The sequence below is a fragment of the Cinclus cinclus genome, chromosome 1 (assembly GCF_963662255.1).
Source record: "Cinclus cinclus chromosome 1, bCinCin1.1, whole genome shotgun sequence".
Lineage (NCBI taxonomy): Eukaryota > Metazoa > Chordata > Aves > Passeriformes > Cinclidae > Cinclus > Cinclus cinclus.
In genome coordinates, this window is record NC_085046.1 from 52,975,910 (window position 1) to 52,996,320 (window position 20,411).

General features: G+C 44.7%; 1 protein-coding gene across 2 annotated transcripts in view; it reads left to right on the forward strand.

Moving 5' to 3' along the window:
* GLI3 (GLI family zinc finger 3) overlaps window positions 1-9,182 on the forward strand; it is a 185,066-nt gene extending 175,884 nt beyond the window's left edge. For both annotated transcript variants that reach the window (XM_062498054.1, XM_062498063.1), the window contains exons 12-14: window positions 931-1,221; window positions 4,468-4,795; window positions 5,951-9,182. In XM_062498054.1, coding sequence (XP_062354038.1) covers window positions 931-1,221; window positions 4,468-4,795; window positions 5,951-8,241 — 2,910 coding nt within the window. In that variant the 3' untranslated portion in view covers window positions 8,242-9,182. The remainder of the gene's footprint in view (window positions 1-930; window positions 1,222-4,467; window positions 4,796-5,950) is intronic.
* Window positions 9,183-20,411: the final 11,229 nt, after the last annotated feature.

The following is a 20,411-nucleotide window of genomic DNA, read 5'->3' on the forward strand; positions in this document are numbered from 1 at the left end:
ACAAAGGCTTTGTTAATTTATAAGACAATAAATTTACTTTATTCTACATTGCTCAGTGAGCTATAGAAATTCACAGATAAAGAAAGTGGTTTCTGAAAAAATGAGTGATGAGTTACACTAGTAGCAGTAATAATGGTGCTAGTGCATATATTGCTGCAATGTGAAAATGTTCATGGCACTGTATCTTAATGCTTTGACCTCATACTGGTGATCTGAAGGAGCCAGAAAAAAATGTTTCCTCAGTTAATTCTGCCTGAACAAATGGCCCAGCATCTTTTGAAGGGAGTTGTTCCTTTCAGTGTCAAGTAGTAGGTACTAGGCATACTGAGAATGTTATCAAACTGCTGAGAGCAAGGGACAGGGTTGAAAATTAGACCAGTCTTCATAAAATGCCATAGCTGAGTTGACTTTTCTGCTAAGATTAATGAAAGCTGTGCCAGTTGTGCTCACCCTTGAGAGACTCTGCCCTCAATTGCAGCACTATTTGCTGCCTTCTGAACCAAGGGGAACTAATGGTTTTAACTAGGTGCAGTGACAATTGGATTGGACATGGGGTGATTGCTTTAAATTGGAAGAGGGTAGATTTTGATTTGTTATAAGGAAGAAATTGGTTACTGTGAGGCTAGTGAGACACTGGTAGAGGTTTCCCAGAGAAGCTGTGAATGCCTTATGCCAGAATTGATCAAGGCTGGGTTTGAATGTGGCTTTGACCAAGGGGTCCCTGCCCATGTTGGGAGGGGAATGGATAATTAGATAATCTCTAAGGTCCCTTCCAACCCAAACGACTCTATGATTCAGTTGTTGTAGAGGCCATATATTAGGTAACAAATTCGCTGTGAAAGTGTTTAGCTGTGATACCAGCTGTGCTCCAAGGAGTTCTTCAGGCATCCCACATGGAATTAAATCTCAGTGGGTTTTGTGTCTTGTCAGAAACCATATGTTTGCAAGATACCGGGCTGCACGAAGCGCTACACAGACCCCAGCTCTCTCCGGAAGCACGTGAAGACCGTGCATGGCCCGGAGGCACACGTCACCAAGAAGCAGCGGGGAGATATCCACCCACGGCCTCCGCCACCGAGGGACCCAGGCAGCCACTCTCAGACCCGGTCACCAGGCCATCAGACTCAGGGTGCAATTGGTGAGCAGAAGGACCTCAGCAACACTACCTCAAAGCGTGAAGAATGCCTCCAAGTGAAAGCAGTCAAGTCAGAAAAACCAATGGTATGCAATACACCGTGCCACTCCCTTTGTCCTTTTTTTCCTGCAACTAATTAATAATCCCTTTATGAAATGCTCAAGTCTGTAAACTCTGGCTCACAAATTTTGGTTTTGTGAGGTCTTCTTCTGTGTTTACATTGTAAAATGTTTTTAAAGCCTAAGAAATAAAAAATAAAAAGATTACATCTAATCTGTGTAATATGGAATAAGTGCAGTGCTGGCAACTGCCACAATAATTGTTTCTCTTAAAAACTCCATCTTCTGGAATCTGCATAGTATGAGAAAATCAGAGTTTTCATTCAAAACAAAACAAAATAAAAAAAATTTCCCTTCCTTCTGTTTCCAGAAGAAAGATGGTGAATCTGAATCTTGCAGGCTGAAAGCCAGAATAAGAAAGAACCAAACTAAACCAAGCCACAAGTCCAAATTACTAAAATGATGATATTGATGATGATAATTTTTGAAGAACGTGGGGAAGCAATCAGATTTTAGGGGCTGGAGGCTTTTGGGTGATGGATCAAACTGAAGAAGGATTAATTGACTTTCTTACGCAGCAGAAGGGCATCTTTTAATAACATATCTGTTGTGATGTGACCTCTTATGTTTATCTGATACTTAATCAACTTAACCTAATCCAAATTTAACTAAATCAACTTGAATTGACAGTCTGCAGATCTTCTCTCTGGTTTACCTTGATGTATCACATTAAACTGTTGAAAGGACTGTATTCCATTTTTTGAGATACTATCTTAAATACACAAGTTCTTTTATTTGCCTGAATTTCATGTGCCATCTGCCCTCTTCACAAGGGTTAATTCAAAGGGAGCCACTCCATCCTCTTCCCCATCTGGGTCTGTGATTCATCTGTATCCAGCCCTTGGGGACTACAAATACAAGCCCTCCAAATTCTGTTCATACTGTTAATCATGCTGCAATTCAAAGTGATTACTCACTGAAATATGAGTTACTGTTATGTTGTGCCTAAGACTTAATGCTCATACTGTTCAGTATTAATACTGAATTCAACAACTTAGAAGGGCTGAGAGTAAGCTCCTTCTGAAGTCTAAAGGAGGTCCTCTGCCATCTTTGGTGATAACTACCTTAGTACAAAGGAACAAAATCTCTTTTGCTTTGCTAGGTAAACCTGTAACAGTATTGAGGTATGTTGAACACAGTTTTAGCAGGAAAAATTGTAGAAGAGGGGTACTAATGCCTGTAGCTTACATAGTATTAAATATTTCTCACTGAAAACTATATTTTAAAAATAATTCTGTGATTCTTGTTTTTCATTGCATGTACAAACTAGGGTATATTTTCTGGTTTTCAACTAATCCAATGTCTTTTCTGTCTAATGCTCTTAAATGTCTTATTCTAACTTCCTAAGGACAGTGGGTAATAAGGTGAGGGCATTTTAACTTTTCTGCTGTTTTTCTTATTGCAACATTATTTATGTTTTTATTTTAGTCTTCTGCCTGTTGTTCAGTCATTCCTTTATTTAGTAATGTGCAATCCATCAAGCACATTCCCAGTTGTAATTTGTTGTGAGCATTTTGCAACACTTGACATGTGAAAAATTTGGCTTATATTGGTGAAATATCTTCAGAAATGTCTTTGTATTTTCCCTCTAGATTGGACATCCCTTTTTTTTTTTTTTTTTTTTTTTTTTGTATTGCACATCTAGAAGTATATGTCCTGCATAATACAGTTCTTATTTCTGTACCCTACCTCACTGTGATCTTGACATGTGCTACAAGAACAGCCTTCTGATCACTATTGCTCTCCTTCCATACAGCATGAAGCTATTGTCCAGAAACACAAACTTTCTTCCGTATAATAACTGTTATTTCTATTCTTGTCACCAAATCTGCTATGGCCGGGATTTGGAAATGAGCTTGCTCAGTGTGGCCTCATAAATTTTAAGTATCATCATTCAAGTCAGAAATAATAAAATAGTTACTGAATTTCAAATGGACTCCTTAGGGGCATATGAAACTACAGTAGTGCCATGAATCTGTGTCTTCATTCATTGATGTTTAAAGTGAGAGTTGGCCCTGCCACTTCAGAAATTCTAGACCTCATTTTTCAGTAAAATGTACATAAAGATCACAGAGTGGCAGAAAAAAAAAATAAAACCAAAAAACAAAACCACATCAGAAACTCCAGAAGTTAAATACTTACATGAAACTGTTCTTGTGAGCAAAATGATACTGCATGCCCCACTGATTTGTGATCACACTGATAGAACCTTACAGTGAGATGTTAAGTCCAGAGACTTGTGTCTGTCTTCCTCTGTTTTGTCTGTCAGTTTGTCAGTTTTCCCATTCTTTTGCGAGAACTTTATAAAAAGTCTGAGAAGTAAATCAAGACTGTGTTTCCCCACAGCAGGAATTCTGCTAGAGCAGCAGGGAACACTCCCTGTTAAGAAAGATGTTATTGTGGCATGTTTATATCCCTGTAGATTAGCAGCCTGTATGGTCTACTTAAATTATTGCACTTAAAATCTTAAATTCTGATGAAACAGAGGATTTGGTTTAGTGGATCATTACCTTCTTGATTCAGGGCAGAGGTGGTAGAAGTTAGGTATAAGAGGAGGTATAAGTTAGACCTGATGCTGCCAGAGTCATGGGATGTTGATAATATGATACAGTATTTTTTTGCACTGATGCTTTGTCCCTGTTTTATTACATGCCAACATTTCAGGCCAACCACTGCTTGTAACAATGAGCCTTAAGCCTGGAAAATGCTTACATTCTTTAGCCACAAGTCTAATTAAAAAAACCCAAATTCCAATGTTGTTGGAGTCTTGTTTGTTTGTTTGTTTGTTTGCAAGCCTAGCAGTGTAAACTAATACCTTGTAACATGGCTGAATTCTGGTTTGGTTTTTCTGAGCTGCAGCTTCAGCTGGGAACAACACATAAGCAAAGTAGGGTATCCATCCGTACCTGCTCACAAATGGCTTGAAGTGACAGAAGTAACTCTGGGAATAACTTGGATAAATGTCTTATGGAAATATATTGTATACCACCAGCAACGTGTGAAAGCGGATTTTAGTCTTGTGTTTTACAATGCCATTCACTGCAGTTAAAGGCAGTATCTAGAAAGTCTCTGTATGAATGAACACTCATCATTCAACGCTGAACTTTTCTATACCTGTATCTTTGGCTTCATTTAGACCTTCTTTTAGCACAAATGCTCTGGTTAACATTGCTTAATCCTCACACTCTTTTGTCTCTTACTTCCCTCCAACAGACATCTCAGCCAAGCCCTGGTGGTCAGTCTACATGCAGCAGCGAACAGTCCCCCATCAGCAACTATTCCAACAATGGGATCGAGCTTACTCTGACCGGTGGTGGTAGTGTAGGAGACCTCAGTGTCATCGATGAAACCCCAATCATGGACTCTACCATTTCCACAGCCACCACAGCACTTGGCTTACAGGCCAGGAGGAATATGACAGGGACCAAATGGATGGAGCAAGTGAAATTAGAAAGGTTGAAACAAGTTAATGGAATGCTTCCAAGACTGAACCCCGTTCCACCTTCCAAAGCCCCGACTTTGCTGCCTCTCATAGGAAACGGTGAGATACACATAATAGGAGTGATAACTCTTTTTGTCCTTGATCTTGCTGCTTGTTTGCTCAATCTTGAAACTCTTGCAGGAGGACATCTTAGGAAACTCAGCAACTCTGAAATGATTTGTAAAATGATGACTTTCTGTTTATTCCCTAACTGCAAGTCCTTCTACCCACCCTCTGAGAAGTCTGATAGCCCTGGGTTTTATAGAACAGAAGCTAGTGAGGGAGCCAATAATCACATTTTAAATATTCCCTACAGTTAAGGGTTTTGATCCAAGATTATCATAATTCTGTCTTGTTTTGAGGCAAGGCAGAAGAAATACCTGTGAGTATGTTGTTTGGCAGGCCTTCTGTTAAGGCTTTTGCAAGGCAGCCTTTGCAGAGATGTGATGGGCTTGCTTCCCTTTAAATAGCCTGTTCCCACTAATAGAAGAAATCATATGTACAGATGCTACTGCTGAAAAGGGCAGATATCCATGAATGGGAGCAAGGCAAGGTTGAACTCTGAAGATCCCTAGTTGTTTTCCTCCAAGGAGCTGCTCATGACTAAAATAAATGTTGCTGCTGCCCCTACTTTGCCTACAGCATGCCTGTAGGTTTCTGGGCTCCACCCAGCATGTGGCAGCCCAGGTTTTCTGAGATACATTCAATCAAAAGAAACTATGTAAAATTAAGAAATTGATGCTGTTTACTTAAAACCAAAACAAGGGAACCAGCAAAGATGTTTTGCAGTTGTTAGGAGTTATTTCAAGAATATTTCAAGAAGTCTTAGAAATGACCTTGAATAGCCTCCAATTTGTATATTTTGCCATTCCATGCAAATGCCTGTTCAATTATATTTTGCCTGTAAAAAGCTGCCTTACGAATGTGTCCTGGCACATCAGCCAGCATAGCTGCACTGCACCAGCTGATGACAGTTTGTGGCTATGGGCTATAAATTTTCTGCTGGTATTCACACTGAAATGTTACCCTTGAGTCTCTGAATTTACTTTTAACCTGAGGACACAGTTTTTATCCCTACTTCTTTCAAGAAGGAGCACAGCTATGATTGACTGTGATGATGTTCTTCATTTATACTCCACTTACTTATTTACTGTGTGTTTTTCACACAAGTTTCTGGATAGTACCTCTTTGTTCAACTGTGAATTTTACCCGCAGGTACCCAGTCAAACAGCAGCTGCAGTGTTGGAGGATCCATGACTATTCTGCCAAACAGGAATGAACTCTCAAGTACAGACATCACTGTGTTGAACATGCTGAACAGGAGGGACAGCAATACTAGCACAATCAGTTCAGCCTACCTGAGCAGCAGGAGGTCCTCTGGAATCTCACCTTGTTTCTCCAGCCGGAGGTCCAGCGATGCCTCCCAGGCAGAGGGAAGACCGCAGAATGTGAGCGTTGCAGACTCCTACGACCCCATCTCAACGGATGCTTCCCGGCGCTCCAGTGAAGCGAGCCAGTGTGATGACCTGCCAAGTCTTCTCAGCCTCACCCCAGCCCAGCAATACAGGCTGAAAGCTAAATATGCAGCAGCTACTGGTGGACCCCCACCAACTCCACTGCCTAACATGGAGAGGATGAGCCTCAAGACAAGGATGGCACTCTTGGGTGATTGCAGGGAGTCTGGAGTATCTCCACTGCCTCCAGTGAATGTCCCTCGAAGATGTAGTGATGGTGGGGCAAATGGTTACAGCAGGAGGCATTTTCTGTCTCACGAAGCTTTAGGAAATGGGACAAGGAGAGCCAGTGATCCAGTCAGAATGGCCTCTGACAACCTCTCTGTCCCAAGGGTCCAGCGTTTCAACAGTCTTAATAGCTTTAACCCTCCTGCTTTGCTTCCATCCATGGAAAAGCGCAGCCTTGTTCTTCAGAACTACACCCGTTCTGAGGGTGGCGTCTTCCGTGGCTTCAGCTCCCCCTGTCCTCCAAGCATCAGTGAGAATGTCACCCTGGAGGCTGCTACAATGGAAGCAGGTAGCAGTCTGAATGATGAGGATCTCCTGCCAGATGACGTGGTCCAGTATCTGAATTCCCAGAACCAGGGCATGTATGACCATTTGTTGAACAATGTCCTAGACAGCAACAAAATGCATCACAGTTCAGTTTCAGGAAACAACAACCCCAGCAACTTTGACCAAGCCCCTGCACCAAGCAGTCAGCAGGCAGGTCCCGAGGCAAATAAGAGCGACTTGCCCATTCAGTGGAATGAAGTAAGCTCAGGGAGTTCTGACTTATCTCCTTCAAAGCTGAAATGTGGTCAGCGGTCAGCAGTGCAGCAGGCTAGGACCTTCAGACTGTATAACAATATGATGGTTCAGCAGCAGAACCTGGAGAGAAGCAACATGAGCCAGCAGAATGGCTATCAGAACCTGGTGGAGAACAACGCTTCCTACAGTTTACAGCAAAACATGACTCTTGGCACCGGAGCTGGGAATTCTTTCAGCATGCAGTCCAACAAGCCTTACAGTGAAAGCATGGGCAGGCAAGCAATGATGTCTGGGGTGACAGACAATTCCTGTGGCATGGCAGTGCAAGGGCAGAAGCTGAGAATCAGCAACATGCCAGTGAATGGGAACCAACAAAATTTCAGCCATCCCCTGGCATCCAGTGACCAGACCACCAGTATGGCAGACGGGATGCAGGACAGGAATATGATGGAACAAGAATATTTGCAAAGCCAGCCAGTCGGAGATGGCGTTCATTACCAGGGAGTCAGTCAATCTGGTCAAATGATGCTAGGGCAGGTTAGTCCTACCTCACAAGGCAGCCTGTATCAAGGGCTGCAGAGTTGTCCACTGGCGTCTCACACCATTGGTAGCCAGCCTTCAGGTTTGTCAGTGGCCAAAAGTTACCAGTCATGCTCTAATTACAGCAGCAACAGACGGCAAAATGTGTTGAGAAACAACCTGTCCCAACAGCAAAGACACACAAGTGATGGCAACCAGATGTACAGGGTAAACACCATTAAGATGGAAATGCAAGGTCAATCACAGCAGTTCTGCTCTAACATGCAGAATTACTCTGGTCAGTTATATGACCAAACCATGGGCTTTAGCCACCAAGCTATGAAAACAGGTTCTTTCTTTGGTTCAGAAGCCAGCTGCCTGCTGCAGGGGACTGCAACTGAAAACTCCTCTGAGCTTCTTTCCCCAGGGGCTAACCAAGTGTCAAGCACAGTTGACAGCATTGACAACAACAGTCTAGAGAGTGTGCAGATAGATTTTGATGCTATCATAGATGATGGGGACCATGTCAGCTTAATTTCGGGAGCTCTGAGCCCAAGTATCATTCAAAATGTCTCCCGCAATTCCTCACGCCTCACCACTCCCCGACCATCTCTTACATTCCCAGGTATGCCTGTAAGCACAACCAACATGGCTATTGGGGACATGAGTTCTTTGTTGACCTCACTTGCAGAAGAAAGCAAGTTTCTTGCTGTTATGCAATAGACATAAAAAAAAAAATACTTAGGAGATAACAGATGGGAAAAAAAAGACTCATATTTTTTAGTTGTGTATGTATTTTAGCAATCTCATCTCACCTAAATGGGATGTGTTTCAAGTATATTCCTTTTATGGAATAAGGACTCTGAAAACCCTAAAGTGTTCTAGGGAGAAACTGTCTTCCATTTCAGTTTTGAATCAGTATTGCTACCCCATTCCCTCCTTTTCTCTCTTCTCTCTCTCTCTCTTACTCTTTTTGAATGTCTATGCTTCTTTTTTTCTCCCTTTGTTTTTTAATTGTAAGCCAATGTAAACGTGTGAAGTGCATATTGTTTCTTTTTTGTTGTTGTTGTTGGTTTGGGGTTTTTTGTTTTGTTTTGTTTTTGGGGTTTTTTTTGTTTTGTTTTGTTTTGTTTTGGGGTATTTTTGTAAAGAAAGGCCTGATGAAATGACTTGACAATTTTTTGTTACTCAAATGAGGCTAGATCTTATAAAACTGTTGCAACTTTTCCCATTGAACCTTAAACGAGGCACAATGTGAAGTGAGCATACAATGATGAAGTCCTCTCTGGATGCACTGGACACATCACACTGAGGTGGAAAACCAGTTTAGAAATGCACTGCCATGGTACCCCTGGGCTGCAGTTTCAGAAACATGGAGTACAAAAAGTTCAGACGTTCAAGCAAATAAGAAATGTAAAAACCATCAGCCCTTTGATCCCGAGTGAAAGCTTAAGGATTTTGTAAACACACACAGAGATAGCTGTCACTGCCATGAATAACGGTACTGAGATTGTGTCATGTTCAACCTATTTCAGAGGGAGGAGAGGACCAGAAAGCTGTTCATAGTCCAACTCTCATCTTTTGCAATATTTGGTATTCTGGTTTTCAGCCTTCTTTTTATAAAAAAATTCTGGGCGTGTGTAGTGACTTGGGGAGTCTATAGTCTTCTCAATGCATACCACATTTGTGGAGGTACAGTCAGGGTCTTATGAAGTATTTCAGACAATGAAATAACTAAATAGCAGTATTTCATACTGGGACATTGTTTTATTTTTAATGCAAATTGTTGAGGTGTAACTTGCTGAGCTACTGATTCTTATTTGTTGGAAGAATTGTGTGTTCATCCCCTTTAGCCCAGACAGCTCCATGGATACGTACAGCTTCAAAAACATCATGGGCATGTCATGTAAAAGAAGAAGAAAATGAATGGCTGGCCCAGTTCTCAGACTAGCCAAATAAATCAAAGCAGTTCCAAGCAATCTGATAATCTTAAATGTTTTTCCACTGTGTCCAGGCTTTACAAAATTAAGAAATTTAAACTGCCATTAAAAATAGCAAAGAAACAAGGGGAACAGCAAGTCTTCACAAATCACAGACTATTCTGATCTGGAATTATTATCAGATCCAACTCTTCAGTGAATGGCCTGTATGAGGATCAAACCCACAACTTTGATGCTATTAGCACCATGCTCTAACCAACTGAGTTGTCTGGCAACTAATCAAAGCTCAGAAAGACCAAGCCAGCTTCTTTCTCTCTCTCTTGGTGACACCATGTGCATTTAATTTCAAAGCAAACCAGTGGGTCAATGCCCAGGGTCAGTTACACTGGCAAAAAATTGAAACCAACGCACTGTGAGCATGAAGCTGCTCAGTGGTAGAGGTGAATGGCATTTGCTCTGTAAGCATTGGTTTGTTTTTGGCACTGCTGGGCTAGGTATCTGCACCCGTTAACACACAGTGCTTCTGGGTGAACAGGCTGCTGAGGCGAACAATCAAAAGACCACGGTTTAAGTTCACCCACTCCTAGAAGCTGCATGGAGTTCCAGCCCTTCCAGTTAAATCCTAATACTGAAGTTCTACTATGGGATGTAAAGTGTGCGGTCACTTAGAGTTATGGATATGATGTCTGTAAGGAGCAGATGTTATAGTAGACATACAGGGAGAAGAGGGAGCATAGTCAGTTTTGAAATACAGATAAACTTTAGCCCAGTTGAAATCAGAAGGTGACTTCTGTAGTCTAGAAAACCACAGCATTTTTTCAATTGTAAAAGAAAAGGTGAAATAACAGCTGATTCAGGACATGGCATTTGAGGAAATGTGTAGGAATGAAATCTCAGTGAAGCTGTCAGATAATGCTGATCTGTTAACAGCTGTTAGAGTCAGAAGATGAATCTATAAATCAGTAGGAAAGCATCATAGGAATCTGGTGCAGAGGCTATATTTGAATTTATCACAGCATGTACCAAGAGATTTGTACTGTGAGCTGGAATGTCAGAAATCAAGACAAATGTAAATATCCTACACCTTTTATCATGATCTAGCTCCTGTCTTTCTTTGTATCTTTAGCCAGCATTTCTTTCTTACCTTGTCCCATGCACACATATTCACTCATCCTATACTTTTCCCTTTGCCAGTTCCCCTTCCAGCCTCCCTACCCCTGACCACCTATCACAGCCCACCTGCAGTGGTCCTTGGGCTGCATGGGCAGCTGGGCACAGCTCACCATGGCAAATGACTGGATTGCTATGGCAGCAGGAGGAAGCCGCTCCCTGTTGCCCTCTTATTGCCCAAAGACCTTGCAGAGACCTGTAGCCTATACACAGCCATTATTCCTGCCCTGCTGCTGGAGCAAGAAGGGATGCATCCCATTGGGCAGGTCCCCAGGGGCAAGGATATTCCAAGGGCTGTGTTGTGCATTGCAGCACTAGGATACAGCTCACAGCCCTGCAGAGAAGCACTGTAGGCATGAGGAGAGGCTGTGCTGGACATGTTTCAGACAGTTCTCAGTAACCAATCCTGGCTCTTTATTAAAGCCATCAATTACATGTTTATAAACAATTTCAACAGGGAGACTTATGACCAGCCTGGGAGTAGGTGGCTGGGGAGAGAAGGCTTTTATTGTTAGGAGCCAATACATTAAAAAACCCCCAAACATCCCCAACTATTTTTTAAATGCAATTTTCCAGTTCATAATTGTATCTGTTGGTGCAATTGATGCTGGGAAGCTATTAACAGATGTGATCCATCAGAGCTTAGAAGGAGCCATTCATACTGCTCCAGGCTGAAAGGGACTGTTTGAGTAGCCAATTTGCCTTCCTGGATTTGACAAACCTTTGTCACTCACTTAGCCTTGCCTTGGGCCAACAGTGTGTCTTGGTAGAAACCACATGTTCAAGAAAGGCATCCCATTTGATTTGGCAAAGCTGAAGAATCAGACTCCACTGTGTCCTTGGGGAGTTTGTGCAAATGTTTTATCATTTACACCATTAAGTGTATGTGCCACTTAATGTTCATTTGTCACTTTTCAGTTTTTAGTGTTTTCTCACGCTTTTCTGTTTTATACTAAAGAGCCTGGTTTTGATACCTTTGAGGGTAGCAATACATCATAGCCCATCTGTCTTGGGTTTTGGCTCTGTTTTGATAAGGTAGGCTCGTCTCTCTGAGCATAGGACTGTTACACTGGACACCAGCCACCAGCCTTCACCTGTCAACCTCTTTCTCAACATGTGGCAGTCTGGGGAAAGTCCCATCAACTCTGTTGGGATGAGTTTACTAGCACCCCTCTACTCTTCCAGTTGCAGAATCAAAGCTTGCTTTTTTGTACGTGCCACATCAGTTGATTTTTGCATAGCTGTTGGAAACTCACAAAATGAAAATGCACAAAACATTATGAATGTTCTATTTTTAAAGCATTGCAGCATCAAGTATAAATCACCATTTCTTGTAATGGCTCCGCGTCTTCCATATTTGTTACTGTTGGCCTTGGGCACATCAGTAACACTCAGCCTGCCTGAAGCATGTGTGTTTCTCCAGACAGTTTTACTTTCCACGAAGTAGAAGTTGCCAGGGAAGAGTTTATCTGTCAGTTACACATAGGTGAAGGAAAGGTGTGTTAGCAGGAAAGTCAATGGGCTCCCACATGGGCTTTGCTGGGCAGTACAATGTTCCCACATGTCCACATGGCAAATGATGTTATTCTCTCCTTGGAGAATGGCCCCAATTGGTACGTGCATTAAGATGCTGGCTGGCTGCTGACCCCCCCGTCACTGCTTCCCCCACCCCTCAGTGAGATGGCAGGTCGGCTTGCCCACGCCTGTCCTGCCATGGCTTGTCTGCCTGGACAGCAGTGTTTATATTCTCGCAATGTATGTGCCTTATTTTGCATTGACCCTGTAAAAGAGAGGGAACCAGGATGTGTTTTCCAAATTTTCCTGATGAGGCTGTACTTGCCATTGAGCTAATAGCATATACCACTGTTAATAGTGTCCTAAACGTCTTGTAAACCTCTGGTATTCATGTGTTATTGTCCTTGGATTGGTGGAATGTCTCCTATGGAACAGTTACTGTTGTTGGTCCTGCAGATGTGTAAGATAAAAAAGTGTTGCTTTTTTTCCCCAATTTTAAATTTTTTTTTATAAAGCTTGTAATCCTGTTTTTTTTTTTTTTTTTTTTTTTTTTAAAAGAACATGTAAATACATTTATGTATGGTAGGAGTAGTGTTCAGCTGTAACAGACCTTAGTGGTCTTCATTTGATAAACCTGCAGTTATGATCTGATGTTTCTCAAGCCTTAGGTTGATCTGAAGGGTCTGTAGCACTGTGTACATATGAACTGTACTTCTGCTTTCAGAACCACTTAGCTTTTTTGTAACAAAGAAAAAAAATGTTTCTTACAATGTCAATAAAAACAAAAGCCTTTGTACTTAAGTTCTTAGCTTTCAGCTTCCAAAGTATCTCCTTGGGGGAGGGAGTTATTTTTTCATACATCTGAAAAGCCTGGTTGCAATCAGTGCTTGTATCGCTTCCACTCAGAGCTGCTTTCCTCTTTCTGCTTCCCAGCCTGTTGCTTCACTCCATTCACAGTTTAAATACAGATGGGAAAACAAAACAGGGTGTTTACCTTCTCGCTAAAGGAAAATGGCTGATGGGTGTTTGGTGGAAAAATAAACTAAAATGCTGTGTCACACAGATGAAGTATTTGAAGGGAGGAGAGAGACTGACCTGGTTAACTCTGCTGCAGGAACAGTCAGTTCAGAGGCCAAAGCCAAGTTGTGCTAAACTTTGGGCTGTTCTATGGGGGCTGTGTTTTAATTCATTGCTTGCCAAGAGTGTCTTACAAAGGCTTGCCCCACCCATGAAGAAGCATGAGAAGGAGGAAGAGAAGTTCCTCTGTCTAGATTAATGTTAGATCCACTCAGGTGGGTTACTGTGTGATCTGCAAAGAACTAGACACAGTTATCTTCAAAGCTGGACATAATTAATGAGTGCTCCTGTTGAGTACTGTTGTTATGGATGATGTCAAGTCAGTGGTGGCAAACAGTATAGAAAATGTTGTAGCGCTGCTTGGTCTTAAGGTGTCTGAACTGTTCTCATTTCAAGGCCTTTTGTTTTCATTACTGGTACCTTGGCAAGACCCAGAGCACTCTGTTGAGCTGTAGGTGCTCAGCTTCTGCCTTAGTCCTTCCTCAGCCAAAATAGCTGAGCCGTTTCCCAGGTGGTGGGAGGTAATTTTGCATTGTTACTTGCTCATGTTAACTTCTTTTGTGTGTGTGTGTGTCCTATTTTGTTGTGTTTTGTTGTTCACCATTATTACGTTTTTGTCATTCGGCACAGGCTTTAAGGTTTAGGAAGGACAAAGGGTACAATGGAGAGCTAAAGCCTAAAGTGTGCCCAGCTGAGAAGCCAGTGAAGCAGGAGAACCCTGGGAGTGGCCTGGTAAGGGTAAAGGAGACCCTGCAGTTTGAAAAGGGAATTGATGATGGTCATGATGCCTTAGCTTATATGCTGCTATCCAAAATTCTCCCAGAGTTTGGAAGTGCTTTGGCATCAGCTCACTTTGGGGGTTGGGTGTCTGTGTCAGTGGCTTCCCCACAACTTTGGCCAACAGGAGGTCAGCAGCAGGGGTAGAACAACACTCAGACAAAGACATGATGAACCAGCAGAGAAACAAGCAGGCCTGTGGGGACTGGAGAGTCAGTAGCAGGATCCATGCTGACCACAGATCGTGGCTGTCCAGGCTTAGAACTCATCAAGCCATTTCTGAGGGTTACCAGTCACCTGCAGGTAGTGGGAGATGAGGAGCTCCCACTTCTTACATGCTAATACAGTAAAGTCCTGCACACAAGCACATGTGCAGAGCATCATGCTAAACAAGCATCATCAGCATTGCACACCTGCTGCCATAACCTGGACTACCACACCTGGAGTGACAGCCCCTCTCTGCTCTGTTCACCAAATTGCACTACTACCTCTACCTTTAACCAAGTCCTGCATGCTCATCTTCCAGCTGTATCTTCTCCACCAGCTGGATCTACTTCAGGACAAATGTCAAGAGGGCAGGAGTTGCCAAGGGGCCTGCTGTCCTGTTCAGCATGTTGGTTGTGTGCTATGTTGAGGCTGCAGATGAAGGTGCTGCCAGGCAGTGCGAGGTCAGGCACCAAGGTTACAGCATTTTGAGAGCTGAGTGCTGCTAGGTGAAAAGCTGGGGCTCTGTGACATATTTCTGGTCCTCCAGCCTAACCTGGGATTGGGCTGATGAATAGCTACATTTTCAAAGCTGCAGCCGGAGATGGGAGACAGGAGGACCTGTGTTGCCATGTGGTATAGCTCAGTATAATGCCAAGTTCTCAAGAAAACAAAAATAGCAGGGCAGTCATGGTTTGTACCCTCCAAAATCAGCAGATGCTGTTGACCTTTAGTCTGTGCTTTGGTGCCAAGGCTGTAAACGAATTAATTTAATTCATTAAATTGGTTTTTTACTTCAGAAGGGCACATACCCAAGAGAGAATTGCAGTTTGCAAAGCCTGAAAAAAATACAACAGAAATATACAGCATCAATAAGCAAGGGAGGAGAAAACTCCCCACAGGCCCCCAATACCCTCAACAGGTGGCATGACATTACTACACTCAAACCCAAAGATGGGCAACACAAAAACCACCAATAATGTTGAGACCTGGCCTGGCATGGTCGGGATAGACAGAGCAGGGGAAGAGCAGGCAGTGTGGTCCACAGTGCTGATGGAGTTACTGGGCTGGCTGGGTGTAGGCAATGGCACTGTAGGGCAGCCCAGTGTAATTTCTTTCCTTTCCCAGCTTTTGCGGGCTTGACTATGTAATCGTCGAGCTGCTTTTTCAAAGAGAGGGTAATGGGAAGGAGACGACTTGTTCTCTTCAGACTGAAACACAAGCTATTTGTGTTAGGAACACGGCTTTGTTACATGATTAGTGCAATGGGAGCCCCTAGGCACCACTTCCCAGTACAAACAACTAGTATTAATAACTCATGTTAAAATTGCCTGCTATTTAATAACCTGGGCCTCTTTCCACCCTGAGAAGCACATAACTGCTTTGTGTTCCCACCATCTCTGCCTGTCTTCCTTCACTGGCTTTGGGCTCTCCCTGCTCGTTTCCCAGGAAAAAAAAAGGAGCAGGTTTGGGCAAGGAAGAAGGAATAACTGCTAGTTAACAGATCCCCACAGCCCATGTCTGTGTACCTCCTTGCCTGTCCTCCCCCCCCCCCCCCGCATCACAGGGTACTGCTCCTGTGTCTCATGTGAGGCTGCTCCTTGCAATCTTGGTCCCATTTTCACCCGTGTTCTGGGGATGGAGTGACCTATTTCATGCCTCGCCAAGGAAGCAGCCGCCCTCCCTCCGAGCTGTCCCAGCTGGCTGAGACGTGATAGACCAACACAGTTACTCATGGGTGGGAGGCCCATGTGAGTCATGCTTCCCTTCGCCCCACATGCAGGGCGGCTGCAGCAGGATAGCGGGGAGCAGACAGAGAGCGGGACTGCACCCCGCGCACGGCCACGCATGGCAGCCGCACAGTTGGGCCCAGGCGGGAGCAAGAAGCGGTGGGTAGATCAGATGGCGATGAACCGTAAACAGGATTGTTTCCCATCGGCTGCCTGAGCTGCTCCAGCCTTTGCCAGCAGCACTAGGATGGCTGTCAGGTCTGCAAGGCGGTCTCTAAGCCACCCTGCTCTGCAGAAAAACATTACTAATGTTCCCACGACCGGAGCAAGAGAGAAGAGACAAATAACTTGGACAGCAACATGAAACAGTGGCAAAAATCTGGAAGACAGAGGAGGAGAGAGGAAAAAAACAAGAGGGTGGAAAGCTCTATAATGACTGAAAGAGCCCCAGATGGATACAAACTGAGAAAAGGCCAGAGACAGAAATAGTAGCACTAATTAGCTGAGCTGAACGACCCCACTCCTGCTGTACCTGAGCATCCTCCGCTGTCCTCAGAGCCCTGACGCTGCCAGCCCTGGGAGAGGAGGAGTGGGAACAGGGAGCTGCTCAGACCTGGATGAACAGAAGCAATGAAGTTCCTATAGCAACACTTAGTGAAAAATCCCAAAGCAGAGACACCTATGGAGCTGGGTAGAAAAAGGAATGTGGCTCCAGGCAGTATCCCCTGAGGGAGAATCATGAGATTCTCCTGCTGCACCTTTGCTGCTTGAAGACTTCCCATTTCCGTTATATGAAGTCTCCCAAGACACGGGAAATGTTCACTTTGCCTATTTTTCCTTGAGGCAGTTTTGTTTTGAAGTCCTACAGCATATCCCACAGTGCCAAGGAATTGTGGCAATGTTTTCACTGGCAATTTTTTTTTTATCTGGAAGGCTTTTGCTGGGAAAGGGCAGATATATCTCATCACTGTTACTGCTGACCACTTCAGCCTCCAGTCAACTGTTTTCAGTGAGCTCCTTCAACTTTGTCTGTGGGACCCCATGGCATGGCATTGCTTAAATATGGTTTTTTTGGATGGAGCTTCAAAGAAGAAAAAATGGTCTGCATCATCCTGCTTCAGCAGCTGAACTTGAGCTCTCATCAGAAATTTACAGATGTAAAAGAGGGATAAAAACCCCCAAGTCATACGTTTTGTGAAAGCAGCCATCAGGCACTGAACCCTCAAGAGTTGTGTAGTTCAGTGGCAAAGGCCCCAGTTACCATGATGAGGCTGGGGGCTGGGGGCTTGTGCAGCAGAAGCCAAGGGCTGCAGGGCTGCCATAAGTGGCAAAGTGTGTTGCAGCACATGTGGGCACTGGGCTTTGTTCCCTTCCAGCAACAGTAAATCCAGCTGCCCTTTGCAGCCATCCAGAGAGGAGCAGTGTGGTTTGTCCCTCAGGGCTGCTGTCTCCACATCACCTTTGGAGTAGGCAAGATCCTGCTGCTGATCCAGCTGGCAAGAACTCTCCTTTGGACACCATTAGTAGGACACACCATGCCATGCTTGTTTTTTTGTTGTAGGGAATTAAAGGAATTCGTGTCACTTCGAAGTTTGCGGTGCAGTGTCCCAGTCCAGGCCCACAAGGACAGTGGGCTGGCACAGAGTGAGCAAGCCCAGTGGCACAGAGTGAGCAAGCCCAGTGGCACAGCTCCTACACCTGCCCTGTGTCCAGTCCTTCCCTTGCCTTGGATGCCTCTCCCTGCCCTTTCCTCCTCTTCTCAAGGCTGGGCTGTAGCATAGGGGAAAACCAAAAATGCTGCATGCTATTTTTTTTCTCTCTTGGCTAGTCTCTTGGAGATTGCTGCTGTTTTCTCCCAATTATAGAAAATGCTTGAAGCTGTGCAGAGGCTTAGCCACACAAGGAGGCAGTCAGGGAGGCAGCAATGCCTTTCTTAGCTCTGTGGAGTGCAGTCTTGAACCACTGTAGCACTTCTTGCTTACCCTTATACCCTGAGACCTCTTAGGTTTCAATATTAGGTTTCAATTGCTCTTCACCTGAGCTCTGCTTGGCATGGGCAGCTGGAAAGTGCCGGGCTCCAGTTTAGCTGGAGCATTAGCAGAGAAAGGGGAAGCTGGAGCATCAGCCAGCAAAATATAACAGGGAATCCTCTTGCCCCCATCTCTGCTGATGCTAAAGCCAGGGCCTGGCTTTCCTGTTTGAAACTGGACTGGGGACTGGGGTTGCCTGCTCCAGGGTTGGCTCTGCCTTTAGCAGCTCCCATAGTTTCAGAGGCCTGTGGGCCAAGCTTTGCTTAGAAGCTCTGGTGCAAAGAGCCCCATTCTGTAGAAAGCCCAGGAGAATACAAAATCCCCTTGGACTTTTTATTGTGGAGGAGGAGCTGGTCAAAACCAAAATCAACAGTCCTGAAGCAAATAGTGCAGGCTTTGATCTACCCAGTTAAATATGAGCCCTGGTGAACTAGATCCCCCTCTCTTTGTGCATGTTCTCAAACAAAGTATTTTGCTTCAAGAGAACAGGCTGCAGACTGGCAGGCTTTCTCTTCTCCTGTCCTACACCAGATGATGAATTTTATGACAACATTGTCCTTACTTAAGTCATCCATGCTTGGCTGGCCTTGTGCTAAACTTAAAAATGGAGAGCTTCAAAATCCCAAATGTTGTTCCCAGTGTGCCCTAGATAGTGGCATTGCTTAGATTTTCTGGTGCCACTGTGTTTGCTGAGCGTAAGTATTTGGTCAGTCTTTGAGCTGGTAAGTGCTGGTCCACTGCAATGAAAACATCAGATTTAGAGGAAGAAAAACAAAGGAAACAGACAGAATTTAGTAATTTTAGAGACAAAACTCAGCAAAAATGGAGCCAGCCCATTTTCAAACTGGGGGTGTCCTTGAAAGCTGTAGCCACATATGACCATCTCAGGGCTGGCTCCAAGGCCAGATCTTCCTCCTCTGCCTGGGGACCATTTCATGATTTTTGCCATACAGGAGGGCTCTAGAAAGCACATCTGAAGCCCTCAGGACTTGAGCATCACCACTGGTACAAGGAAAGCTGGACCTTGGTGCCTGGCTTTCAGGTCCTTCCCAAGGCAGCACAGCTGGGACAGGAAGCTGACCTGTACCACCTTGACCCTGGGTCTGGAAAACCCCAAATCCAGCTTAGGTCAGGGGGAATAAAAGAAAAACCTGCCCAAAAGGCAAGCAAATGACAAAAGTGAAACAACGATCCACTTGCTTACCAGGAAAATCCCCCAGCTGCTGCGTGGGCCGTGTGGGAGCACAGCTCCATGACTGCTGGGAAGTTGGGGCCCTTTGGGACAGCTGTGGGAGCCAGGGGCATGGCAGTGATGGTGTCCAAGGAGCACATGTCCTGCACAGCCCAGCCTACCCAACCAGCTGCCATCCCTATGAGTTAAAGTAAGTGAAGTTCTGGGGTACCTGTGCAGAACCCCTGTGTGGGAATCAGCCACAGGGTTTGAGAGCAGGAGGGAAGGAGTTTGCCTTGGCCCCATCCTTCCACCCAGAAGTGGGGCTGGGTGCCTGGTCTACACTGCAGTACTGCTCACTGTGCTGTCACATCTTGCTCAGTCTCACATGCCTCCTTGGTTCCATCACACTTTGGCTTTCTAGGTTTTAATAATCCTCTTCCAGTATTTGGTGCTCACCTTCAAGAACTCAACAGTGACCCTGTCTGCCCTGGATGTGTGCTTTTTCCTGGGCTGCAGCTCACATGGTTGGAAGCAGTGGGGCAAGAACCATCGTTGTGCCCGAGTCCCGAGGCTGTAGCAGCAGTCCAGTGTCGCCAGGCTGTGGGAATCATGGCTCCTGATGCTGACCTGCTCTGTAGCCAGACTGTTATGCCAGCCTGGCTGCAGAGACATCCCACTGTGGGTATGCCATTCCCATCCATGGGCTCTGCTGGGACTGCTGTCCCCCTGTGAAGGGAGAACCTTAATGGACTGGCTGGGGCTGAATTCAGGGTAGGGATGAACTTCTCGCCCCTACCCTGGACTGGCTTCTGGCCTGCAGCCAAGACATGGAGCTATCACTGTCAAGGCTTCAGCTGCATGCTCCTCTCCAGGTTCCATCACCACTTTCCTGCCTTTGTTTTTAGATGGTCCAACACCAGGCAGAGTAAATCCCACTGGAGCATGGAAAAAGGTGGTGCAGAAATCTGTCTGGGGAACACGTGAGATTTTGCCCTGTCATCACCCTTCCTCCCTGGAAGCATCCAAACAAGTGAATGAGGCATCCCAATCAAGCCCCCTGCTGCCTTTCAGTAGCAGGAACAGCAGTGACTCTGCCGCCAAGATTAATTTGGCAGCCATGTAGCAGATTTTTGCATATGCTCTAAACAGTATTTGGATGGCAAGTAAGGACAAATGCAGCTTTGCCCTTGAAAGCAAACTACCTAAGCTGGCTGCTGGCACAGGTAATTAATAGCAGCTGCTTTACATAAAGCAGCAGGAGGAGCAGTCAATTTTC